At 46.2% G+C, this 27,724-nt stretch overlaps 1 protein-coding gene across 1 annotated transcript in view; it reads right to left on the reverse strand.

The window, feature by feature from the left end:
- Positions 1-27,724, reverse strand: part of MYO5C (myosin VC) — a 94,743-nt gene that overhangs the window by 64,027 nt on the left and 2,992 nt on the right. Inside the window, exons 2-9 of the mRNA XM_038580442.1 lie at positions 19,869-19,979; positions 15,056-15,221; positions 14,335-14,479; positions 11,330-11,486; positions 9,404-9,547; positions 8,551-8,632; positions 6,871-6,978; positions 85-191 (exon numbers count right to left, since the gene is read on the reverse strand). Coding sequence (XP_038436370.1) covers positions 85-191; positions 6,871-6,978; positions 8,551-8,632; positions 9,404-9,547; positions 11,330-11,486; positions 14,335-14,479; positions 15,056-15,221; positions 19,869-19,979 — 1,020 coding nt within the window. The remainder of the gene's footprint in view (positions 1-84; positions 192-6,870; positions 6,979-8,550; positions 8,633-9,403; positions 9,548-11,329; positions 11,487-14,334; positions 14,480-15,055; positions 15,222-19,868; positions 19,980-27,724) is intronic.

A 27,724-nucleotide genomic window follows, 5' to 3' on the forward strand; every position in this document is an offset into this window, starting at 1 on the left:
TAAAATGCAGAAGCAGGGTAACCATGAGATGCCCTACGGGTGACCCTCTGAACGCAGGAAGGTAAAAACAAGCCAGCGTCTTACGCTAACTGAGGACCTCTCGTTGCCCACTGCTGTGACCTGCACATTGCCCAGATGCAGGATGGCTGCCAGGATCTTAAAAACATCCATCTGAAAATCCTCCTTGAAACCTGAAAAAAAAAAAAAAACATTTCCAGATTAGGATTACTGCATGTCTTCCCTTACTTAATCACTAGTAAGATAGCATCTGAATTCTTTCAGGACACTCTAGAACCGTCTGTGCCAAGAGCAGGGACAGGAACGTGAAGCAGCCCCTGGAGAGAATCCGGTTCACCATCCTTGCCACTTTGACTTGTGATGACACAACATGTGGATTCGACAGCCCACTAGGTTTCCCCTTTTGCCATCGCTGCTAGAAGTGCAACACAAGAATTCATACCCACATCACCATCTCATGTCAGGTCTCGTTTATTCTATGTGATGTGCTTCCTTTATTTTCACTCTGGGTTTTCTGTTTTGTTTTATTTTTCTTGAATTCCTTGAATTCTAGTGGTGGGGTGCCAGATGGATTCCATTTGCCCCTGCAGCTCCGCATGCTGCTCTCTGCCCCAGGGGGGCTATACTGTCTGCATCAAGGCCATGGGCTCTCATATCCTCTGGCCTCTGGGTGGGTGTGACCCATGAGGACCTCCTGCAGGAGAGCAGGATTGGGAGGAGAGAAGCACTAGAGAGGTTTCTCTCCCTGCAAAGTTGCTTCAGGTTGTCAGTGTTGCCAACTGACAGGTCACTGTTCCTGGTCTGGTGCTCACTTTCCTCAACCCTCCTTTCTGGCTCCAGCGATACCTCCATGCCCAAATGGTGAAAAGCAGCGAACAGCTCTGCTGCTGACCCTGGCTCCCTACTGCCCCTTATAGCTCCCCTAGACCTGCCCACATCTTTGTAGTTGGTCCTTTCATAGATAAACCCTCCTCCTTCTATCCTAATTTAAATGGCCCCTGTATTTCCCATTGGGACCCTGGCTGTTGCAGGTGGCATATAAATTATGAATATATAACATATTCAGTCACCATGGGGCATGGGCACATGTCCTGGAGCCAAAAATAAACCACACTAGCTACTAGGAAGGACTTTGTGTCTAAGACCCATAAATCACAATAGGGAACCTGCCAGTTGTGAGCTGGGCTTTGCTAGATCAGGACCGCAGAGCAGGAGTGTGGTGGGTGGGGCGAGGCACCGACTCGTGCTGACACTGCAGAGCCTTGTGGAGCGTGGAGATATCCTCGGAGGGTGGGGGAGGCTCCTTCATGTAGATGTCCCTGCTCCCTGGTCTGCGTGGGAAGTGCAGCTGTCACGGACACCTGTGATGCCCTCCCCCTTCCCCCAAGCAAAAAGCAGCAGGCCCTAAATGCTGAGGAAGAGCTGCCACAGCCACCCTCTGCTTCTCACTTGGGGATATCTGGATTCTTTTGGTAGTAGCTAGGTCAGGTTCTTAAATAATTTCAGAACCTAGAGAGTCTTATCTCCTTCAAAGATCAAATGAAATCAAACCAAAAATATATGGAAGACTCCAGCTCAGGCTGAGTCCAGGCATTTTCTGTCTTCCCATTTGGAGCTAACACCTCTGTTTCAAGGACAGATGCCTCTAACAGAAATCAGCCCCCAGCTCCACCTACACCCCGACCCCCCACCCTCTCCATAGGCCACCAGCATGATAACTGGCAGGTAAGTGAGGAGGAAAAGCAATGAAAAACATGCCCTTTGGGAATCTTTGGTTCAGCATTCCTACTCACTACGTCATTGGTCTATAATTAAATCACTGAACTATACCATGCCTTCCAGAACCCACGAAAGTGAAATAACTCCAAAGCAATGATGTGAGAGAATTTAAGATCTTGGTGGAGGGGTGCTTGGGTGGTTCAGTGGGTTAAGCGTCTGCCTTCCGCTCAGGTCATGAACCCAGGGTCCTGGGATTGAGCTCTGTGTTGGGGCGGGGAGGGCTGCTCAGTGGGGAGTCTGCTTTCCCTCTACCTCTACCCCTTTCCCTCTACCCCTTCCCTTTCCCTTTCCTCTACCCCTTCTTGTGCTCTTTCTCTCTCTCTCTCTCTGTCAAATAAATAAATAAAATCTTACAAAATAAAAATAAAAAGATCTTAGTGGAGTAATTCTCTTTAGTGAGACAAGGTCATGCAAAAGCACTGCTGGCCTGAGTTTGATTTCAATATGAAGTACAATGGTCAAGTACCTTGAGCTTGAGTTCCAGGCTAAGTGTGATTCCTTCTAGGGTGTTCTTTCTGTCAGAGATTAAATGGCCAGGCAAGGATCAGAGGGCAAATTAAATGAGAGACAGCGAACAAAGGAAAGGAGCTTTTGGTCAAAGTTATCCCCTTCTGCTTCCTCAGGGGGTAATTCCATGACTAGCTAAGGTGTCTTAGGAGCAGAACTGGAAGGGAAAGCAAATGGAACCCTGTACTCCAGTACTCTCCATGTATCATCTCATCTAATGCTTACAACAACCATATGAAGCAAGCTTCATTATGGTCCCCATTTTATGGAGGGGGAAACTAAGGCATAGAAGGGTTAGGTCACCCTGAGCATGTCATAGCTAAACAGTTTAATGCCAGCCACCACCACAATATGTGAAAAGACCTGTGAGGTTCATGAAGCCATCCTACCTTCACCCCCTTGTGCATAACATGGAGGCTCCCTGACAACCTCATGCCAAGCAAAGGAATCTGAGCAGACTCCAGAGGTCTATTTCCTGGGTATGTGGAGAAATGGGTTTGCATACTGAACCAGATGACCTTGCCACTAATTTCTCTATCCTAGCTCCATAACAAACCACAGCAATGGACAGATCAACCAAGTACTTATCTAGCAATTAGATTTTTAAAAAGGGTGGTCTGCCCGAATATGCTATAAGTGTACCTAATTCAAGTTAGGCAGTCTCCCCTAGAGATCTCCAGCTAAGAAAGAGAACACTGAGACACAAACGAGAGGACACGGCCAGCAGGGCAGGCAGTACAGCACATTCTCACATTGTTAGGGGAAGCACTATTGTTTAGAACTTTCTGACGTGAAGACAATGTTCTGTATTTGTGCTGTCCAATATGGGGGCTATTTTGCCATATGTGCTTATGAGCACTGATTTTTTAAGGTTATTTCATTTTAATTAAAATGAAATACACTCGCTTGTGGCTGTGTTGTATGGCACAGGTTTAAAGACCATGAAAACCACACACAGAATGAGGTCATTGGCTGTGGAGATCACAGGGTGATGGTAATCTCAAAGTCACAGTGAGGTCACCTGGTTCCTCTCCACGACAATAAATGGACCTCTGCAGTCTACTCAAATTTCTTGGTCTGGCATGCATCACCGGGGGACTTCCATGTCGAGACACATAGGGGCGAAGCTAAGATGGCTTCATGAAGTCCATCCATGAAACTTCACACATTGTAAGAAAATTCTAAGGAATCCATCAACTACTCTCTCTCTATCATCAAGATACAGGACAGTCAATGTTTTCTTGTCAGGCTTTGGAGGCTGTATAGTCTATATCACAATTACTCAGCCCTTCCACCACCAATGCATGAAAACAGCCATAGACCATACTTAAACAAATGAGTGTCTATGTTCCAATAAAACTTTATTTACAAAAACAGGCAGCAATCTGCTGACCTCTGGTCTAGGACAATTTTTAGTGATTCATGCAGTGAAGTCATGTTTTCATTAAATATATACTGATCTCTCATATTGATACAGCATGTCATAGCTCATAAATCACTTTATTATTTTTTTAAATTTATTTATTTGAGGAGAGAGCGTTTGCATACATGCATGGGGAGGGGGCCGAGGGAGAGGGAGGGAGAATCCTCAAGCAGACTCTCCACTGAGCAGGGAGCCTGATGCCTGGCTCAATCCCAGGACCGTGAGATCATGACCTGAGCTGAAATCAAGAGTCGACTGTCCAATCAACTGAGCCACCCAGGCGCCCCATTAACCACTGTAGACATTATCTCATAATCCTCACCATATGCCTAATAGCTTGGCATGGGGGCTACTGTCCAAAGAGGCCCCCAGCATACCACCCTCCCAGGGCTCATGCTCTGTGCAGTCCCTCACAGTGAGTTATGTATGAGTCTGAGCTTTTGACCATTAGCACATGGCAGTAGTGATGCTGCCTGACTTCTGAGGCTGGTTCATAAAAAGTCTGACAGATTCCTCCAGAGCCTACTGTAGCTGGCTCTGGGAGAAGCCAGCCACAACATGGCACAACTGAGACCAGTGTTCTGCGAGGAAGTCCGTGTGGAGAGAGATGCCCGCCCAGCCCCCAGTACTTCTAACCATATCACATATCACATATCATATGTGAGAAACCAGCCATTTCTCACATAGGCTGATATCTAACCATATCAGCCTATGTGAGAAAGAAGCCTACAGAGAATGGGGCTCCTACCACAGAGGCAGTAGATTGTTTTACTCTACCTCCCCATAAGGCTTTGGAAGGCTTTGTCAAAACATCTAGGCCAGGTGTGCAAGGCTGGGCCAGGTGAGGCGAGCTAGGTGCCAGGGGCTGACCCTGAGATGAGCACCTGAATGCCTCCTTCAAGTTCATATCCCGATTGTCTCTCCTGCTTCATCCTCGTCCTGGCCCAGCTGGTGTGGACATTTGTGCAAATGATCTAATTTGTATAAGACGGTGCAAAAAATTGTGCTGATGATTTCCAGAGATTAGGAAAGGCTTCATGGAGAAGGGGATGGTTTTGCTCAAAGGACGGTTAGGGCTTGGACAATAGGGAATAGAGACCAATGGCAGGCAGTTATACTTAGCAAGCTCCTGCTACATGCTCAGCCTGGTACCAGGGGCTTTCCACACACATTTCCTTACCAGTTATTATGAGAGCCTTGTGGGTAAGGAATACGGCCATTCTATAGATTGGGAAACTGAGTCTCAGAAAGGGCAATCTCCGTAGAGTTCTGCCAATTAGGTTTTGAATCACTTCCAAAGCTTACTCTCTTTCTCTTATATCATTTTGGCATGAGGTGAAACACTATAGAGGCAGGAGAGAGTGACAGAAGTGCAGGGATGGTCAGGAGGACAGGGCATGTGGATGAAGGTTCCCCTGGGGCCTTTCAGAGCTAGGCTGCTTGATCCCACCTCATACACATCCCTCTCATTAGAGCACATTATAGAAAGATAAAATTATGACTTTAACTATTTTAGGAAAATGTTAATCAGTACCAAAAGTGTTTACCTTATTATTATAAACTGTTTAAATCATCCTTCTCTTTAAAGTGGTTTGGAAGGGGGTGGTCACCTGGTTGGCTCACTCAGTTAAGCATCTGACTCTTGATCTCAGCTCAGATCTTGATCTCAGAGGCATGAGTTCAGGCCTTACACTTCCACTAGGTGTGGAGCCTAATAAGAGAAAAAGAAGGAGGAAGAGGAGGAGGAGGAGGAGGAGGAGGAGGAGGAGAGGGAGGGGAGGGGGAGAGAGGAGGAGGAGGAGGAGAAGAAAAGAAGAAGAAGAGGAGAAGGAGGAGGAGCGATTTGGAAGGGGCAGAATCAGATGGTAATTCTGCTTAGGAAACCAACTGGCTTTCATTCTCAATTATCCAAATGTTTCATCCTCAATTGTCCAGAGGAGTAATCTTGCCGATTACTCTGATATATTTAACTTCAAATTCTTCGTCTTTTTAATTTAAATATAGTCACCCAAGCCACGACAATGAAAACAACTTGGTAAAATAAGTATTTTCTATAAGATGGAAAAATAATCTGTGGTCTCACACTGATTGGAAGCTTTGACTAACAGTTATGAGTTAAGGTCTATACTGATACACTATGGGAAAGTGGATGATAATTTTTATCAATGCCATTTGGTAGACACTTCCCAAACGTGAGCTCCATGTGAGAAAAGCAAGGTGGAAAAGAACCAAGCAATCCAATATTTTGTTTTCTATATAAAAATGTTGTAAGAGGGGTGCCCAGTTGTTTAAGCATCTGACTCTTAATTTTGGCTCAGGTCATGATCTCAGGCCATGGGGTCGTCCCATATCAGGCTCTGTGCTCAGTGGGCAATCTCCTTGGGATTCTCCCCTTCTCCCTCTGCTCCTCCCCACCATTTATGCTCCCTTGCGATCTCTCTCTCTTTATCTATCTTCCCACACCCCTCCCACACACAAAAAGTGAAACTCATCCATTTCCCTATTATAAAAAGGGGGAAATGCCAGTGTCTACCTCATAAAGTGCTTGTAAATTAAACAAGCTAATACAGGTAGTGAAGTGCTTAGGATGGTACCTGGTACATGGTAAGTTCCATGTAAGTGTCCGCTATTTTATCAGGCCAACTAGGGTCAACAGGACCCTCCTGGGCTGATTCACCAGTCTTCTCCAAAGTCGGCCCAGAGGAGCTTGAAAGCACCCACAGGGCTGACAGCCCATGTTTGTCACCGCAAACCAGTGAGCCTGAAGGCAAAGGAGTTAATTTCTAGATCTTTTAAGGAAAAAGCATAGTCTTGACCCCTTGGCCTCAAATATATTCTGATTGGCACATCCTAAGACTAGAGTTTATTAGGAGTCTTTATAACACACACATGTTGGGCATCCCTGCCTTTCACTCTTTTTTTTTTTAATATTTAATTTATTTACTTAAGAGAGAGACAGAGAGAGAGAGAGAGAGAGCAAACGTGAGATAGAGAACATGAACGATGCAGGACTTGATCTCAAAACCCCAGGATCATGACCTGAGACAAAGGCAGATGCTTAACTGACTGAGCCACCCAGGTGCCCCCCCCCCCCTTTTTAAAAGAGAAAATGGCCACACCTTGCACAGGATATTTCTACTTACCCAGCAGCGTGAAGGTCTTCTGGGTCTCTACCATGCCTGCTCTGTCATTCACACCCTCAATGACAGTACTGCCTCCCATTCTTGTGTAATTAAATTCTTCTGCACTCCCTGAAATCAAAAGATTGTCATGTCTGTGACACAGAAATTTGTACATATATGTTTAGCAGAAGCAAGACAAGAAGCTCACATGGAATACACCACAGTAAGCACTTGACACACATTATTCCCTTTCTTCCTTAGAATTCTGTTACAGACACAGAAGCCAAGGCCCAAAGTTGTGAAGTGTCTTGCTCAAGGCTGATGTAGGGCAAGAATTTAAACACAGGCCTGTCTGACTGCAAAGCTCATAGGTTTTGTTCCCATATCTATTTTGTACAGCTTGGCTGAGGTTTACTGACCACAGAGTAAGCTGTACCTAGTTAAGATGTATAATTTGGTGAGTTTTGATAAATGTATGCCCTAATGAAATCATCACCACAAGCAAGAGAATAACGATTATGCACACCTAAGATTTGAATAATAGGTTAGAAAGTCCTTCCAAATTCACTATTAACATTCTGGTTGGTAGACAGGCATGGTTGTTATCTTTATACGAAATCTGAAGAAATTTAGACTCTTCACAAGTGCAAGCAACTTCTCCAGGATTGGAGTGTATTCATTCAACTCCAACACGCTGGATAATTCTACCAACACAGCACAAGCAATCAAGAGAGGAGAGCTGTGACAGCACAGGAATCAAGCTGTTTGCACTAAAGGACAAATAGTTCTGTCCCTATAGTATGGGGAGTAGTTAGAACTATAAATAATAATGACCTTGAGTCATCAAGGAAGCTCAAATTATGATAGAGGTACTCTGTCTCAGAAGACAGGGAAATACGTCATACATATTAGAAAACATACATCCAAGGGAAGTTCAGATAAAAGTTTAAGGATTTACAGCACCGAATCCCAGTGGTCGGGAGGCCTTATTCAGGTGGTTCTAGCTAGATGACCACCATCATCCATGAGCTTTGAAAAAAAAATCCTAGAGTTGAAGGGTCTCCTCTCCTGGAATCACTCTGCCCCTCATTCTATCTCCTTAGTTAGGTGCATCAATTCCACCCCCAAAACCCAAGTATCTGTCTTTGGACAGAATATTTTTAAAGTGATATTACTATAAGAAGAGGGCAGCCCCGGTGGCGCAGCGGTTTAGCGCCGCCTGCAGCCCAGGGCGTGATCCTGGAGACCCTGGATCAAGTCCCACGTCAGGCTCTCTGTATGAAGCCTGCTTCTCCCTCTGCCTGTGTCTCTGCCTCTCTCTCTCTCTCTGTCTCTATGAATAAATAAATAAATAATATATATATATAAAAAAAGATAAATCAATTACTAAAAAAAAAAAAAAAAGAAGAAGTAATCAGGGATCCCTGGATGGCTCCGTGGTTTAGCGCCTGCCTTAGGGCCAGGGGAGTGATCCTGGAGATCCTGGAGATCCTGGAGTCCCAGGATTGAGTCCCATATCGGGCTCCCTGCATGGAGCCTGCTTCTCCCTCTGCCTGTGTCTCTGCCTCTCTCCCTCTCTCTCTCAGTCTGTGTCTCTCATGAATAAATAAATAAAATATTAAAAAAAAGAAGAAGAAATCAACCTAGCATTTAAGCCCCTAGATAGAAGAGAGACATTTCCATATATTACACACCACATACCCAATTTAAGATGTTTAAATTCCGACTGCTGTGCAGATGCACAAAGTTGATAAAAAATGTGGTAATTTCGTTCATTTTCCGACTGTAAAATAAAGAAAAGTCTTGAAGTTACACCAGCTCTTTACAAGTAAAAATATGAGGTTTTTAATGGAAGGGTCTTAAGTGGCTAACCTGGCTGACAATTCTACTCCCACAGACACTGACACTTACCTGGGTTTCTTCTCTGGTCAACAACACTGTGACCCAATCTGTTCCCCCTAGGCTGGCTCAAGGTCACCTTCCCAAATAAGGACCCGAGAGAAAATGTTATTAAATGAAAACATTCTGTGAAATGAGAATAATGTAATTTGTATTAGTTGAAAACTTTAAGAAACTCCCTGCAGTACAAGGCTTAGTCTTACTCTCTTGGGCCAAAACTTTGAGAATTTTCTCTACTTTACTGACAGAAGAGCCCTTCTCTTTAACTCCCCACCACTAGCTGTAAGCCCATTCCCTTCCTGGTAGGAAAGCCAGTCTAACAGCTTTGTCTGTTTCAAGGAGTGTTTGTGTTCTAGAAAGACAGACTTAAAAAAAAAAAAAAAAAAAAGACAGACTTGATTGTTAAAACTCTAAGTATCTTTTAAGTGTCTGAAATTAAAAGTCATAATTCATCTCACTCCACTGATATTGCATCTATCTGTCAATTTTTTGTTTTTAAGAAACAGAAAGAAATAAGCCAAAATGCAAATGAAAGACAGGAAACTCTATTCTTTGTCACAGAGCAACACAGGTTGTCTAATGACTATGTAAATGTAAACAGTACTTTAAAAGTTGGGGAAAAGGAAATTTAACTATTATTTTTTTTTATCCTTACTTGAAAGACGACTCTGGATTTCTCCAGCAGGTAAGTTCTCATGTTGGCTCCTATAATTTGATTTCTCTCATCAAAACTGATTTCTGTGTATTTCCCAAACCGACTACTGTTGTCATTGCGGGTCGTCTTGGCATTTCCGACAGCCTACAAAACACAGGCTTCTCGATAGCATTTGAGAAGATTTTTGCATCAACACTATTGGAGCAGTTTCAATAAAATCCAGTCCTGTATGCTGGGGAAAGGTCTGACTGGCGGAGGGAGGTTAGGGGGGTGAGGAGGGCAGAGTCCAAAACTCGCAGGGGACATGGCACATCCTCAGCCTGCCATTCAAAGTTCTCTTCTGTCTTGCTGGGAGACACTGGGCAGGATTAGAAAAAGCACCAGTTCTGATGCTTCATGGCCTCAGGTTCCTTTTCTGCTACCTGTATAACGCTAGAAAAGCTATTTCATCTTTCTAAGCCTCAATTTCTTTATGTGTAATATGGGAATTATATGCAACTTGCAGAGTTGGGAGGATTACCTAAGATAATATAAAGTACCTCAACACATCCACGCCCTGAATATCATAGATGCTCAATTAAAAGAACACATCCTTCATCCAAGCTCCATTTCTATCCTTATCTCTTACTACTTCTGTACTCAGACCTTCCGCTTAGCCAAAAAACTGCCCTCTCCCATAATTTCCATATGCTGGGCATGACTTTTGCTTTTTACTTCTACTCTTAAATTCTGTCTCTCTTCTACTCATCCCCTCCCCACTCCTGAGCACTTTCCATCTGGAAACACCCTTCTCATGCACACAAATTGCACTTCCTTCCCAGCTCATCATGCTTTCTGACAACATATATGTACCGAGTCCCTGCTATGAGCCACGTGCTTGGGTGGCAAAGGTGAACCCAGTGGACATGGTCCTGCCTTTATGGAGCTTACAATCTAGTGGGTGAGACCAACCCTAAACAAATAACCACATAAATTTATCCACTGGGCAGTGCCTCCAGACTTTTCTACTGCTATCTCAGATTGTGATTTATTGTTTCCATTAACTTTAAAGTATGTTTATGTTGGAGGAGTCTTGAGACTTGGAGACTGGGTCGTATTCTTTTCCATCACTTCCTGTATTATCTGGCACAGCAGCTTAAACAAGACAGATGGCCTGATAAATATTCATTGATGATTTTGATTTGAGAAAACAGAGAGAGGAGGTCTAGGAATCTAATGGTCTTAATTTTTTGCTAGGCTTCCAAAGAAATCTAAGTCAATCCTTTCCCCATTTTGCAAAGCAGTCAGAGTTGGCCTGTGGGCACCCCCTGAGCCCTTCAGATGCCCCTACCTCCTTGAGGGCTGTCTCCTACTCATCTCCTACTCCAGAGTACTATCATGGCTGGCCTCACCCACACCGCTGACCTCATGAACGTTGTGCTAATGGATCAGCTCTCAGGGAGTGGAGAGGGAAGAGCCTTGATATGTGGCATTTACCAATCTGTAAGGTGTAAACATTCCCTCCATGATTGATGTCAAACTACCAAAGGTTTAACAGTCAGCTTGCAAAAAAATTCCTGAATATTTAACGATTGGCTCGTGAAAGTTGGTGCGCTTGGCTGGAAAATGCCACTGGTCTCAGTGAACCAGTTGTCAGTGGTTGAAGAGATTTCCTTTGGGATAGAAACACAGACAGGGGACTCCTGAAGTCTGCTGTCTAGCCCAGCAGATTGAGGAGAGAGCCTTGTCAGCAGCAGTCTCTACCCCAAGCTCCTTCAAATCCCAGCAGAGAACAGGCTTTCTGGCTCTTTCCTGCCCTCACTTCCATGATCTTTAAAGGGAAGTGACTCCAGTTAGGGGAGATAACACATACACAAATCAACCCACCTCTCCATCATCACACACTGTTGCCGGTGACCCTGCTCCCCACCCCCGCCAGGTACATACCTCAGTTATGGGGTTCGACGCCAGAACCTTGTCCTCCACATGAGTGTTACTGCTGGACTTGCTGACGGTGGCAAAGTACCTCATGGCGTAGCGAGCGGACACTGTCTTTCCAGCACCTGACTCCCCACTTACAATTATTGACTGATTTTTATTGTTTCTAAAGCAAATAAAAGAGTTTTTAAAATGCTTGTTTCTTCCTATCAAGAAGGCAATATGTATTCAGGAAGAAAAATGCAGACAAGCTGAAAGAAGACAAACTTTGTTTCATTACTCTAAGGTAACTCTTTTTTAACATTCCAGGTGAATGTCCTCCTAGTCTTTTTTCCTAAGTAATCAAGCTGAACACACCACTCCGTTTCCTGCTCTGTCCCCCATGTTAATGGTCCCCAAGACTTCTCCTAGGCCCGTGATCTGCTAGGTAGGAGGACTCACAGGACTCAGCACATAGTCACACTCATGGCTAAGATTTATTATATCAAAAGATACAGAGTAAATTTGCCAAGGGGAAAGGCAGAGTGGGGCAAAGCCAGAGGAAACTGGGCATAAACACTTAATTCCTCCAGCATCTCCTGACAACATACGGGAAGTGCTGTCTACTGGGGGTGGGGAGCAGTTCTTCAGAGTTTCGGTGCCCAGGTTTTCACTGGGGCCAGGTCGTGTAGGCATCCTCTGCTGAGCACATAACAAAATTCTCGATGCTCAGAAGGAAATCAGGTGCTCAGCATGAACTACATCATTTACACAATTTAGGTACAGTGAGTCACTCTCACCAGCTAGGCAGGGTAGGAAACTTCCTAAAACCCCAGTTCCCAGAGGCTAGCCCTGCACCATCCTTGTAAGCAGGTCTCTAAAGATAGGTGTCGCGGGCCGAGGCCAGTTCCTCTCTGTATCCCCACATAAACACAAAACATCTTAAAGGCATTATTTGGAGAGCGATTATTGAAAATATGCTTGGGAACATATGTGTTCAGTAAACCAGCATGTTCTACATAATTTACAGATCTTTAAAAAATGTATTCAACTTTTCATCTCATAACATGATGATAGAATCTTATCATAATGCTGTTCTAGGTATCCAGCATTGCTTATATACTAGCCATTCTGTGACAATTTTTAGCATTCTATTTTAGGCCTTGAAAAAAAAATCCTATGCCATATATACCCATTTTACAGAAGAGTACAATAGTGACACAGACAGGTAAAGTGACTTGACCTAGGATGCATGGCATGCAGTCTCCCTGCGAACACTGGGAGAACCTCAGAGATAGAGCTCCTGGTCCAAAAAACTAACCCTCTAAGGTGGTAAGGGACAGACACCCCCAGTATCCCTTGGCCAGACAGAACAGGGAGGGGGACGGGTTAAAGCTGGGCTCTTCTGACTTCCAGTTTAGCATCAGCAAGTCCAACATAAGCCTATATCATATTCAGTGCTATTACAGTTAGACCTCAAGAGAAAACAGGCTCTTTAAGCTTGAACTTGGCTCAGCCCTCTAGCTCCAGTGAGATCATATTGCTGACACCAGGAGCAGCCTTGGCCCATCAGACAGTGAGCCGTGGACTTCAATCACAGAGATGCCCAGGAGACCTACAGGAAGCCAGGGCAAATCCCAGAACCATAGGTATTTTATAGTTGGAAGGAAACTTGCTGTGGCAAAGACCAAAGTAACTGGTTATTAATTGGTAAATCTCTACTCAACATTCATCATTTTCCTCCTTCTTAAACACAACGTCCCAATTTTTAGTGGGCACACTGCTGCCCACATGAAAGGCTACATGTTCTAGCTTTGCTTGCTACTAGACATGGCCGTGTGAGCAGGTCCTGACCAATGAACTGGGAGCAGAGGTGTTTTGTGGGGTTTCCAAGAAGTCTCCTTAACCAAGAGGGGCACATACTTCCCTGACACTCTATAACCTAGAGTACGGAGGGGATGGCTAAGTATTAGCTTGCCCTCAGGATGAAGGTCTCACTCCAGGGACAGAGGATGTAGAAGGCATTGGGTCCCTGACGACTGGTAGAGGTGCCATGCTAGTCCCAGTCTGCCCATTAGCCCATCAGCCTTTTTTGCAGGAGAGAGCCATATACTTCTATCCTTGTTTACGCCACCATTATTTCTTCCTTATTACCTAGAATGAGTGCTCTCCAAGTATCTGGCTCATACATGAAGACCCTAAGGCAGAGAAACGCAGATGCTGTGCCCAGGATGTGGTAAACAGCAGGTCCAGGCCCTGTGTCTGGGGTTTGCATTCATGAAATGAGGGCAATGATGGCGGCTCAAATGACTTCACAGGAGTGTTGCAAGACTTAAAGGAGACCCTTGCCTGGAAAGTTCTTTTGCCAACCATAATGGGTCTACAGAGATAAAATGGTGTTTTCATTCTTCATACTTTTCAAAAAACCTGAGCACCCATCCCAGCTCTGCTTGCTGGGTGGCCTTGGGTGGGTGACTCCCAAGTCTCAGCTTACTACCCAGGCATCTCCATCACAGGCTAGTCTGAGGGCACCCAAGATGATGTACAAGAATGTGTGCATGGTGCCTGGTCCACAGGAGGCTTATCATAAATGTTTGCTAGCAAAATGAGAACTCCACGAGGCCATACAGAAAAAACAGGGGCCAAAATTAGGATAAAACTCCAAATCTCCTACATCTGAAACCTGTGCTTATCCATCCTAAGATTTTGCTGATCTGGATGGGCGAAAGAGCTTGAACACCTCACAGTGGAGAAGAAATCCATATTCCTCCAACTAAACACACCACAAAAGAAGTGGCTGCTGTTCCCAGATTGATGGGTTTGACTTTTGACCTAGAAGGGAGAAAGACCTGGAAACCTGGTCTAGACAGGTGACACAAACGGTCCTTTGCTACTACAGGATGGGGGGGTCTGCTTTCCCAGGCGTCCCCCTCGGGTCTCATGGTCACCTTGAGGAGAGCGTGCCAGATGTCTCCCCTCCACTGTGAGGGCCCAGCAAAGTCAGAAAAAGGAAGCCCCGGGCAGCAGGAGGCTACCTGGCCATCTGCTTGTATGCCTCTTCGGCCACGGCGAATATGTGCGGGTCCATATCGCCCATGTTCTGCCCGCTGTAGGCGTGGATGATGGCATCTCCGTAGATCGGCAACGGCTTGTAAGGGTTCATGGCCACCAAAATGATTCCTGGGGAGAGACGTCCGATGCAGAGCTGGGGTTCCTGCTGTCACCTGCTTCTCCAGGTGCTTTGGAGCAAGCCCAGCTCTGCCGGTCGCTAGACCTGCCGTGTGACTCTGGGTAGGTCACGGAATGCTCTGAATCTCAGCTCCCTGGCTGCCACCCACATTTCTGGGCTACTATCAGGGTTGGATGAGGTGACGGATGGGAATGCCCTCAAACAGAACAGGTTTTCCAATCAATGTAAATATAATGATAACATTATTGCCCCAAATAAGTAACTAATGTATCAAATCCAGCGAGACGCTCAAACACAAGCTTTATCCAGATATATTATTGTGGGGAGTCTGATCTTAACTCTTGTGAAAGATTCTCCCCACCTCTAGACACTTCTGTTTACAACAGACTCTTGAAGGTCAAATGTCTGTGCTTGTTAGAAACCTGGGCTAATGTCTGGGTCTGAATATACATTTTGGCAGAAGCCGACATTTCTAATGTCAACATGATATAAAATGTACTCAGGACACTCTAGACAGCAAACATGGTGTTTCTAGGTTGTTCTGCTCTTAGAATTGCTCTCCTTACCACTGTAGGTGTAAATGAGTTTGGATTCTGCAAAGCGGATTCTGAGATTGTGGAGCACTGCGGGCTCGTGGAGGTAGCTGAGGGCCGTGAGGTCATTCTCACCCACGAGGATGTCAGGGTTCCGAAGTGGAGGCAGAGATTCTGGATCAAGGGAATAATCCAGCTCCTGTGAACAAAGATGACACTGAAGTTCTGGAAGAAAACGATTCTTGGTGTTTCTGAACTCCCATCCTCTGTCCTATCTCCTTGACACTCTGAAAAACAAACTCAGGTATAGCAAAGAGAAAATATTCTCCAAATCGGACTGTTGGGAAATGGGAGCCAGGGGACCAGGGTATTGGCTGTGTGCCCTAAGGCAAGTCACTCACCCTTTCTGGGTCCTTCTTCTCTCATCTGTGAAAAGACTGGGTGGACCAGACCAGGAGTTCCCAGAGCTACAGGATCTCCTTGGAGCCTCAGTGAAAGGTGACAGGGAGCCACATGGGCAGGGACCTGGGCCTGCCATCCCCCATTCTACTGCACAGGTTCCACCTGTATGTAGTTTAGATGCTGAGCGCCATAGAAGTTTTGTTTGCAAAAGGGTTCTGCTGGGTGGTGAGAGGTGTCTAAAGGAGCCCATGTGAATGATGGTCTCTCTTTGAGAGGACCTGGGTCCTCCTGACTCCTGTCTGTAGCTGAGGGCTGGCTGCCTGTTCCTAACACCCTCAACCCTGGACTGAGTAACTTGCTGCGGACGGCCTCTCCTCGGCTGCATTTCGCCCAGTCATCTGAAAGTAGCTGCCTGAGCAGAATGAAGGCGAGGTTAACAAGCTTTGCGGTGATCTGCACCATACATGCCTGGGCTCCAAATGTCAGAATATCAAGGGACCTTATGACCACCTCTTCTGTTTCACTTTCATTTCACAGCTCAGGGAAGTGACTTGAGCAAGATCACCCAGCGAGCTTGTTTCCCCTCCACTTTCCTAGGCTGCCTCCTTTTAATACCTGATCCTGAACGAGCCCCACAAGGGGACCTGGCTGCCCACTGCGCAAGCCCTCTGCCACGTATTCAGCACTCCCCCAAACTGCCTTCCAAGGAGGGCATGACTACCCTAACTAAAGCTAAGGAGACACCTTCCGAGAGGTTAAGCTCCTTGTCCAAGGTCACATACTTAGTGCAGATCTGGCCTGAAGCATGTGTCATGATGCCTCCTATCAACACTGACAGCGTTTTGTTTGTTGGTTACTTGGTTGGTCTGCGTGGCCTAAGGAGATCAGCTCCGAGTAATCCAGGCCAATGGGGTTGGATCATAGCAGCCTGCTCTGTTTTCAATGTAAATATATTTGTGGGTGTGCCCCAGAGTATTACTTTTCCCTGTTTTGAGAAATAATTGATATATAGCATTGTATAATTTTAAGGCATCCAACATGATGATTTGATTTACATATACTATGAAATGATTAAGGTTCAGCTAACATCTATCATTTCATAGTGTTATAATAAAAAAAAAAGGGAGAAAGGAAAAAAAGAAAAAAAAACTTTTCTCTTTGAGATGAGCACTCTCAGGATTTGGTTGAATCTTCCTAGCAGTGTGGCCACACCCCTCATACTGTGCAGGACACACCTAGGACTCATAACTGGAAGTTGTATCTTTTGATCACCTTCCTCCAATTCCCCCTCCCAACCCCCGGCCACTGGTGACCAGAAGTCTGATCTTTTTTTTCCTGAGTTGTGTGTGTGTGTGTTAGATTCCACATGTAAGTGAGATCATACAGTATCGGTCTTTCTCTGGCTTATTTCACCTAGAATAATACCTTCAAGTTCCATTATGTGTTGTTACAAATGTTAGGGTTTGTTTTTGATGACTAATATTCCACTGTATGTACACACATTCATGACAACTTCTTTATCCGTTCATCTGTCAATGGACACTTAGGTGGTTTCCATGTCTTGATTATTGTGAATAATGCTGCTCTAAACATGAGGGTGCGGAACCTTTTTGAGTTAGTATTTTTGTTTCTTTTGGGTATATCCCCTAGAGCTGGAACTGTTGGATCATATGGTAGTTATATTTTAAAATTTTTGAGGATTCTCCATTCTGTTTTCCGTAGCAGCTGTGCAACTTATAATCGATAGTGGCTGTACAATTTATAATCCCATCAACAGGGCACAGGCTTCCCTTTTCTCCACATCCACACCAGCATTTGTCACTTTTGGTCCTTTTGATGATGGCCATTCTAGGAGGCTCAAGGTGATATAGACGGTGATTTTGACTTGCATTTTCCCAATGACTAGTCATGTTGAGCACCTTTTCATGTGTCTGTTGGCCACCTGTAGGTCTTCTTCAGAAAAATGTCTGTTTAGGTCCTTTGGCCATTTTTCTCACTGTTGTAGGTTTGCTTTGTTTCGTTTTTTTGGTGTTGAGTTTTAAGAATTCTTTTTTCCAGTAGCATCAATTTTTATTTTTTAAAACTTTAAACATTTTTTATGTTAGTTTCAGAGGTAGAATTCAGTGATTTATCAGTTGCGTATAACACTCAGTGCTCATTTTATCAAGTGTCCTCCTTACTACCCATCACCCAGTAACCCCTCCCCCGCCCCGTACCTCCTCTCTAGCAACCCTCAGTTTGTTTCCTAGAGTTCAGTGTCTGTTATGGTTTGCCTTCCTCTCAATTTTCATCTTATTTAATTTTCCTTCCCTTCCCCTATGTTCATCTGTTTTGTTTCTTAAATTCCACAGATGAGTATATTTTGGATAATACCGCCTTATCAAATATATGGTTTGCAAATACTTTTTCCCCTTCTGTAGGTTGTCCTTTTCGCTTTGTGGATAGTTTCTTTTGCTGCACAGAGGATTTTTGGTTTGATGTGGTCACACCCGCTTATTTTTTATTTCGTTGCGTGTGCTTTAGGTGTTAAATCCAAAAAGATCACCAAGACTCACATCAAGGAGCTTCATTCCTATGTTTTCTTCTAGGAGTGTTGTGGTTTCTGGTCTTATGTTGAAGTCTTTAATTCATGTTGAGTTAATTTTTTGTGACCAGTGTAAGATTGGGCCAAGATAAACAGAATATTGTTAATCTACACATTTTTATTTTGAGAATAAAATCAAGAAAAGTACTACTCACATAGGATTTTTCTTTCCTCAAGTTTTTCTGTTATCTGTTTTAAATCAACAACCTCCTTTTCCAGTTGAGCCACTGTGTGTGTGTGTGTGTGTGTGTGTGTGTGTGTGTGTGTGTTATGGATGAGAGACACAGAGAGAAATAACAGGAGACCCTTTGGGGGAAGGGGAGAAAATGTAAAGAACATTAGATTAACTGTTGGAGGCACAACACAGGCTTTGTCCTTCACGGAAGAGAAGGGCTAAGGTGAGGAGCAATCTGGCTGCCTGCCTGCTTACCTGCCTCCCCTGGGCTCGGGTTCAGAGCCAGGTATGTCGCTACCTGCAGCCCTGCTGACATGACTAAAGCAGTGAGAGCCGCCACTGAGCCGCCACCACATGCAGTACTGAGATTTTTCTCCCTGGAGCCACCCACTCCTAATGAGATCCTGGACTGTGAGCAGGAGGTGCTCAACAAGGCTGTAAGCAACCACGGGTGGGAAAGGACATGCTGCATGCGAGCAGGGCATCCTCCTTTGGGTCTCTCTGGAGTCTGCACACACGCAAGCACAGATCATCTCATTGGGTCTTCAGCATCCCTGTCACGTCCTGCAGTTATTAACTCCAATTTGCCCGTGAAGAAACCCAGGGGCTCACAGTTACAGGCTAGTGAGGGGCCAAGGCCGGCTTTGAATCCAGATAGTATGATTCTCGAGAAAGTGCCCTTAATCGCTGCACTCATATGCTCATCTCCCTTCCAAGGATCTCAGGAAACGACTCCCCAATCCAGGACAGTTGATTGTAAATATTGTGTCCTGTCTCTACAGAGACCATGTGCATGACTCGAAAGTTCCAGCATTTTACTATTCATAGGATATTCCCTGGACCAACTCTTAATAACCAGATGGAACACGAAACCTTGGTCCACTTCTGCATCCAGGGACTTGACTCTAAAAAGTAAGGTCACCCTAGCTATGGATCCAGGGGGGTGTCATTACTGCTATGGGGGCAAAGGACAACTTCATACTTAAAGCCATGGTAGATTCTTCTGGAGATGATAATCCAAAAGACATATCTGGCCTTTGGGAGGCCCTGCTCACAGTCACACTGGAGCACAGGAAGCACCGCTGACGTGATCCAGCCACACCAGCACTGACAGGCTCCTCATGATGTCACACAAAGGTGGGTGTTCCCGTCCTCCTGTTCCACCTCCTGTCACTTCCCTAATTATCCTGCCACACCCCCCTCAAGATCCCAGTGCTTGCCTGTTTCTATCCACCTGTGGACGGATTGTCCCTCCTTCTGTTCTCCTCTACCCTCCTATTTCCCATCTCCCTCTTCTACCTCTCTTCCTCTTTCTAACTTGAAGTTTCTCTCTACCAGGTTGGGTGCCAACTGTCTCCTTCCACGTTTCTCATCTTCACCCAATCTCTATGCTGAGACCCACAAAACCAAAATAGCGAATCACTTTTCAGCATTCCCCCAGCCATGCTGGAACCCTGGTGATGAGCACAGGGCACAGACCTGTTTCCTATATCTCATTCCAGAGAGAGGCCCAGGGATGCAGGGCACTTGATGCTTTCATTAGGGCGGTGTCCGGGGTGTGGCACAAACAGGAGGGGGTCCACGGCACCAGCTGGTCACTCCCATGGGACCATATGTTGCCCTCCACATACAGCCCAGCTTCCCCTTTATATATTGTGGCAGCCACAGCCAGCAAGGACCCTCACCGTTCCATCCTCCAGCAAGAGTCGCAGGACTTTGTCACCAACTCTGTAGTCTTTTGCTATTTCGGCAGACTTCCAAACTTCTTCAGCATCCGGAATCCATACCCTGTTGTACTGACCAACAGAAAAAAACAGCCTTAATTTCAGCACTTTGAAACAAAAACACAGACCATTAGATAGTTAGACTCAGGGAGATTTCTTTCTGTCTCCTCAGTCAGTTCCTTCATCAGGAATACTTTGACCTGATGCTTGCTTATGAGGGAATCTTTAGTGTGTCTGTGATGCACAGACCTAGCTGCCTCATTTCAGAGGCAATGGAATTCCCAAAGCTTCCTAAGTATACCTTGAAAACTGAAAGCCTGGGAATGGAAAGGAAATCATGAGTCCTTCAATGGGGAGATCTGAATGCTGTCTATGAGAATTGGAGCAGAGGGATTTGATTCACCACCCACTGATGGGCTTTAGGGCTCTGGGCCAGACAATTTCCCGTGCCTTTTCTCCTCCACAAAATGGGTACAATATCTACTTCACAGGTCAGCTGGAAAGTGAAATTGGATGTGTGGTTGGAAGCGCTCTGCCAGATGCTATGGAAGTATTGCCACAGCAGTGTTATTTCAGTCTTGCTGCACTGGTCAGGAGCCAAGGATCCTCGCTGTGGGAAACAGGAAGGCCAGATGCGGCTGCTGAGCTCAATTCCCAGCAGGCAATTGCAATACGTGGCTCAGTGCTGGTATACAAGTCTTCAGGTAGAACCCGTTGCTAAGTACTGAATTGTGTCTCTCCCCCACCCCTCCACCTGGCCCCAAATTCATATGTTGAAGCCTTAATCTCCAATGTGACTGAATTTGGAGATAGGGTCTTTAAGAGGTCATTAAGGTTAAATGAGGTCATAGGCCCTGATCTGATGGGATTAGTGTCCTTGTAGGAACAGACACTAGAGAGCTCCTGTGCACCCTCTTTCCACCTGCTCGCACCAAAACAGACCATGTGAGTACACAATGAGAAAGCAGCTGTCTGCACCCTTGGACTTCTCAGCCTCCGTAACTGTGAGAACATAAGCATCTGTTGCTTAAGCACCCAGGCTGTAGTCTACTGTTAAGGCAGCCCTAGTGGACCGACCCATGTGTCTAATATTCACACTCGCACCTGGGAAGGGGGGGTCTCACTCTCCAGAACTCCCCAGTGGCAGCTGAATACTGCTTGAGATAGAGACAAGGTGGCTGCCCTGTTTGTACTCTGCAGCTGTCACAGGGCTCTCGAATAATTCCTCTCCCTCCTGTCTCCAGCGTGCACAGACTACTCTTGCTCCTCCTCCCACTGTCCTGCAGGGCTGTTCATCTGTTTGCTCATCCATTCACGTATTCGTTCATTCAATGACATACTCGCTAAGGATCTATTATGTGTCTGTGCTGGGTTCCCAAGAAGGAAAGGCATTTGCTCAGTCATCATGGTCCTCTTGTTAATCCAGCCAACCTCTAATTGGTGGCTGAGTGTGCGGATGTGCATATTTGCATCTCTCTGCTCATCGGGCTACTGGTCTACCTCTTGACCCTGAGGAAATATTCCTGTGTTGAAAGATTATACCTTCAGCAGTTTTCAGTTACAAAAATATTCTGAGCAATGAAAGTAGGATATTTTAATTTCCCTCATCTTAGTCCTATATATTTTCTACAATTTACATATATTTCTTTTATAATTAGAATAATCTTTAAAGGCAAATATCAAAATACACATCCACAAAAAGACTTGTATATGAATCTTAATATTACTTTATTCATAGTGGCCCAAAACTGGAAACAGACTAGATGTCCAGTAATATGAGAATGAATTAAAAGACAAAACTGTGGTAGGGATGCCTGAGTCGCTCAGTGGTTGAGCATCTGTGTTCGGCTAAGGGCGTGATCCTGGAGTCCAAAGATCGAGTCCTGAATCGGGTTCCCTGTATCGAGCCTGCTTCTCCCTCTGCTTGTGTCTCTCTCTATATATATCTCTCATGAATAAATACAATCTTTTTTAAAAAACCAAAAACAAAATTGTAGTATATTCATACAATGGAATATTACTTACCAATAAAAAAGAATCAACTACTGACAAGAATGTAAATGAATTTCCAAAATATTAGGCTGAACCAAAGAAGCATTACACAAATGAGCATGTTCTGTATGAATCCCTTTAAAGTGCTGGGACAGGGGATCCCTGGGTGGCTCAGTGGTTTAGTGCCTGCTTTTGGCCCAGGGCATGATCCTGGAGACTCAGGATCGAGTCCCATGTTGGGCTCCCTGCATGGAGCCTGCTTCTCCCTCTGCCTGTCTCTGCCTGTCTCTCCCTCTCTCTGTGTATCTCATGAATAAATAAAATCTTTAATATATATATATATATATATATATAGAGAGAGAGAGAGAGAGAGAGAGAGATACACAGATAGATTATATCTATATCTATATCTATCTATCTATATATATATCATTGGCTGGGTATCAATTATGAGTTCCTAATTATTTGGGTTGCTTTAATTCTGGCCAGCTAGCTGGGAGAGCAGGAGCTTGCTGAAATGTGTCATAGGATGGGTAAGATTTCAGACAAACAGACAGAGAAAATGGAAGAATGACCTGGAGGGCAACGATATGCACTTAGGTACACATGTCCATGCAAACAGGTGAACAGAAGCCTCATAAACACACAGACACACCCACCCTCCCTCCACACATACTTGTTGCCGTGGGCTACCATTTTCTACCTCAGGTATAATATCAAAAATATTGCTAACCTCATAAAGCTGAAATCATTTATGGAATATCCCAATGTATCAAGAATTGGATACTATAGAATTTTATTTTATTATTTTTTTAAGTAGGCTTTAAGTCCAGTGTGGGGCTCGAACTCACAACCCTGACATCAAGACCTGAGCTGAGATAGAGTCAGATACTCAACAGACTGAGCCACCCAGATGCCCCAGCCACTAGAGAGTTTTAGAACTGAAGGGGTCCTGGGAGATTGTCTACTCCAAGTTGTTCGTCAAAGTTCTTAAAGCCACAGAAGGCTTACTTCAAATGAAATGGTGGCAGCCTACCATACAAAACAGGTAAGAGTGGAGGTGTTCCTTTTTTTTTTTTTTTTTCATTCAGAGACAGAGAGAAATAAGCAGGCTCCATGCTGGGAGCCCGACGTGGGACTCGATCCCGGGTCTCCAGGATCACACCCGGGGCCACAGGAGGCGCTAAACCGCTGTGCCACCGGGGCTGCCCGAGTGGAGGTGTTCCGAGGAGGCTCTGAGCTGGGAGCTACAGCTGAGGTTCCCGGGATCCTCCCAGGGAAGCAGGGAGTTCTGCGAAGTAATGTCAAAGTCACTGAGCCAATCCAAGCCTTTTGCCTCACTGACCGCAAAACCTAAGCCCAGAGCGGTAACTCACCAAACACCATACCACGTCGCAAAAGCCAGGACTCCATGGAGCCAGGGCCTGCAACTCCTACTTCGGACTACTTGTTAATTCAAGGAGTCTGGCTTTGCAAAGAATCTGGAACTCTCGGGGCGCCAGGGTGGCTCAGTCTGTTAAGCGTCTGCCTTTGGTTCAGGTCATGGTCTAAGGGCCCTGGGATGGAGGCCCGGGTCAGGCCTCGAGCTCAGTGGGGAGTCTGCTTCTCCCTCTCCCTCTGCTGCTCCCCTTGCTCACACTCTCTCCAATAAAATCTTAAAAAAAAAAAAAAAAAAAAAAAGAAGAAGAAGAAGAAAGAAAGGAGTCTTGAACTCTCAACCGCAACCATCTCCTTGAGTGTACCCAGGCTGATTTGTCTCACTGGCTCGTTTCGGCCAAAAGCAGTAGTAAGTGGAGGGCGGTATCAGGACTTACGGACCAAGTCTGCTTCTCGGGGCGAAACACAAGTGGCCTCGTGCCCCCCCCCCCCCCCCAGGCCGCCCACACCTACAGGCCTGGTGTCTCTGCCGGCACTTAGGGCCCCGTGACTGGAACCCAGCCTGGTAAGTAAACACGACAAAGTTTACCCAGTTGCATGGCAGTTACGCCCAGCGCGGCCCGCCCTCCTCCCGGGCATCCCGGCCCAGGGGCAGTGCCTGGGCGGGCGGGGGCTCCGGGCAGCCTCAGACACGCGGACGGCGGGACCGCGGCCGGCACCCCGCGACTGCGCCTGCGCCTCCCGGCAGAGCCCCCGCCCCCGCCCCCGCCCCCGCCGAGCCCGCCAGCGGAGCACAGCTGCTGCCCCGGCCCGGCCTCGCCTGCCAATACTGTCCCGTGCAGGGAGAGCCGGCCGGACCCCAATTTCCAAGCCAAGGGAGGCTTGACAGTGAGGCGAGCCCTCAGGAAGCGACATGTCCTGGGGAACATGCCGACCCCCGCGCCCAGGCTCCTCCCCGCGGCCCCAGCCACAGGCCCGCAGGCCCTCCAGGAAGCAAAGTGCCCACCTGCGTCCTTGTCCTTGCGGCTCTGGCTCTCGGACGAAGGGAGCCTCCACCTCTGGCTCAGCCCGGCCAGGGCAGCCGGACCAGGCTCCCTGTCCCCCTCGCCCCTCAGCCCTCCAGGCCCTGCCCAGGCCCCCCAGCCTCCCCTCCCCACGGGCTTTCTCCAGGGAGTGTCCCCTGCCCGCAGCGTCAGTGACTTCCCGGCCCAGATCTCAGCAGCTCTAGGCCCTATTTCCAAGGGGCTCCCAGACGCAGCCCCCACATGCCCTCGGCCGCTCGCAAATTCCAAGCTCTGATGACCATTATGTCTTCCCCACACCCACCCCTCCTCCTCGGTTCTCGGGGTGGTCAAGTCAGAAACCCAGGACTGGGGGCACCTGGGTGGCTCAGTTGGTTAAGCGGCTGCCTTTGGCTCAGGAAGTGATCCCAGGGTCCCGGGATTGAGTCCCACCTCAGGGACTCCCTGCCTCTGTCCCCTTCCCTTTCTCTCTCTGTCTCTCATGAATCAATAAATTAAATCTAAAAAAGCAAACTCAGGACTGTGCCGAGCAACCTTCCCTCCCTCCGCCCCCAACAACCAAATGGTCAGCAGGTGCTGGGAAGCCTACATCGTAAACAAGTCTCACCTGTCTGCCCCATGCCCCCCCCCCCCCACCACTGCCATGGCCACCCGTCAGCTCCCCACCCTTGCCCGCACCATGGTCTGCTGAGTGCTTCCTCAACCAGGCAAAGCACCGGGTTTCTGTGGATGTACACATTCCCTCACCTACACCTGAATCAAAATTTCCATGGCAAGATGAAAGCTTTAAGACCCCCCCCCCCCCCCCCCCCCGGCCTTATAGATTCTGGTGAACAGCCAGGCCTGGGGAGCCACTGTCCTAGCCAGCTTTTCTACTCAGGCTCCCCTCCGTCTTCAGTCCACCCTCTGCCAGCTGCCACCCAATCTACTAGCAGTTTCTAGAACATGCCAAACTCTTCCCTGGCTCTCTTCCTTCTACCCCCAATGCCATCCTTCCTGTCGCTGCCAGTGAGTAAACCACTCTGAACAGTCAAGACTTAGCTCACTAACTCCTCTCCTTGGTGGCACTTTCCCTGTCACCCTCCACCCCAAATAGGATTGAATGCTTCCTCTTTAGAGCTTTCTCTGCCCCTTCCCCAGGTTCCTGGGTACCTTCCCATCTCCCCCACTGGCATTTGAACTTCAAGAGTCTTGCCTTTGTAACCTGGAACCTGACACAGACTTCCCCGTAACTAGCACTCCACAAACATCTATTGAACAAAAATTCAAATTCCCAGTAGTTTAGTTGCACCAGTTAAAGACTAAACTTGGTATTTTAGTCTTTATATCTTTTTTTTCACTCTTTTGAAGTACCCATATGTAATACAATGGATAAATCTAATTTTCCAGAGTTGTTAATGATATATAGAAGTCAAAAAACTCTTTCAAATAGCCTAATGGAAAGCCATTAAACTTAACTTTGACCTTATTTTATACAGAGACCTTGAACTGCTTCTCCTGACCTTGCACCTCTGAGTTTTGGCACAAATTCCCTGAAGAGGTCTTGTGAGTTTCTCATACACAAGCAAGAGAAACAGGTGACTGAAAGATAACCTGTGAATCTGTGGCTAAAACCAGTTATAACCTGAGTCCTGATAAATGAGCCTGAACAATTTAAGAAAGATCTCTAGAGCCATGCCACAGAGCTCTCTGCCTCACCACCCATTTACCACTTTCACTAATTCTTAGATGAACCCCCCCCCCCCACACACACACACCAAATAGACAGCTATGAAGTGGATGGCCTTTCCACGAGTCCTCTGTGTGAATGTGCAGAAGAGGAGGAAGATGGTAAATGCAGCTGAACCACAGTTGAGGTAGGGGGCAGTATTAAGAAGATAGGTTTTTAGGGCAGCTGGGCGGCTCAGTGGTTGAGCGTCTGCCTTTGGCTTAGGGCGTGATCCTGGAGTCCTGGGATCAAGTCCCATGTCGGGCTCCCTGCATGGAGCCTGCCTCTCTGTGTGTGTGTCTCTCATGAATGAATGAGTGAATGAATGAATGAATGAATGAATAAATAAATAAATAAATAAATAAATAAGATCTAAAAAAAGAAACACTATAGGTTTTTAATCCTGCCTCCTCCTCCACTTCTACCTAACCTTAGGCAACTTATTCCATCTGGGCCATTCATAAAATTGGGATAACATCATCTACACATAACGTTTGTCGATTCAGATTAAATGATAGAAGGCACCTACAGTCCTGAGGGTGGCATCTAGCCGTAAGAAGTGCTCACTGACTGCAAGATAAAAGTAACTATCATCATCTTCTTCATGCCCACAGCTCTTTCTGAAAGCAGAAAGACACATTCACATGCATGCATCAAATGTTTATTGAGCCCCTACTTTTCCCTGTTCTCTAGAAACTCTTGGTCAGTGGGAGAGACAGAGTTAACTAGTGCTTACAAGTCTATGTGAAAGGGTCCCAGAAAGAGGAGTTGGGTGTAAAGATTTCTCAGATGAGGCACTCCTGCTAGGTATCTTATGTTTTTTTTGGTGCAATAATAAATAGGGTCAATTCCTTAATTTCTCTTTCTTCAGTCTCATTGTTAGTGTGTAGGAATGCGACTGATTTCTGGGCATTGATTTTATATCTTGCCACTTTGCTGAACTGCTGTGTGAGTTCTAGCAATTTTTGGGTGGAGTCTTTTGGATTTTTAACATAGAGTATCATGTCATCTGTGAAGAGTGAGAGGTTTGATTTCTTCGTTGCTGATTCGGATGCCTTTGATTTCTTTTTGAAATCTTACCATTTGCAACAATATAGTTGGAACTAGAGGGTATTATGCTAAGCAAAGTAAGTCAATCAGACAATTGTCATATGAATTCACTCATATGTGGAAGTTAAGGATCAAGACAGAGGATCATAGGGGAAGGGAGGGAAGACAAAAATCAGAGAAGGAGGGAGGCAAACCATAAGAGACTCTTAACTATAGGGAACAAACTGAGGGTGGCTGGAGGGGAGGGGTATGGTGGGTGGGGGGATGGGCATTAAGGAGAGCATGTGATGCAAGGAGCACTGGGTGTTATATGCAACTGAAGAATCACTAAATTTTACCTCTGAAACTAAAAAAGAAGAGGCACTGCTCAAATTGAATTTGGAAGGTGGGAATTTGCTGCTGAACAAAGCAGTTATTTCAAGCAGAGGGAGCCCTGCAAGCCGAGGTACACAGAGTGTTGAAGCGGCAGGAATGCACCAAGGGCTGGCCAGAAGTTTGCAGAGCACCAGCTGAGGCAGGAGTGGGCAGGCAGTGGCGAGAGGCAGAGGCGGGATCTCTTGGCTGGTCCCTGAGTCTAAGAGTGACAGGAGCTTCCAGAGAGGTTCCAAAAGTGAATGGTCAAACCGGTTTCTCTCAAAGAGATTTCAAAGAGTTTGAACTGCTGGGTC

The sequence above is a fragment of the Canis lupus genome, chromosome 30, assembly GCF_011100685.1.
Source record: "Canis lupus familiaris isolate Mischka breed German Shepherd chromosome 30, alternate assembly UU_Cfam_GSD_1.0, whole genome shotgun sequence".
In the NCBI taxonomy this organism is placed as follows: Eukaryota; Metazoa; Chordata; class Mammalia; order Carnivora; family Canidae; genus Canis; species Canis lupus.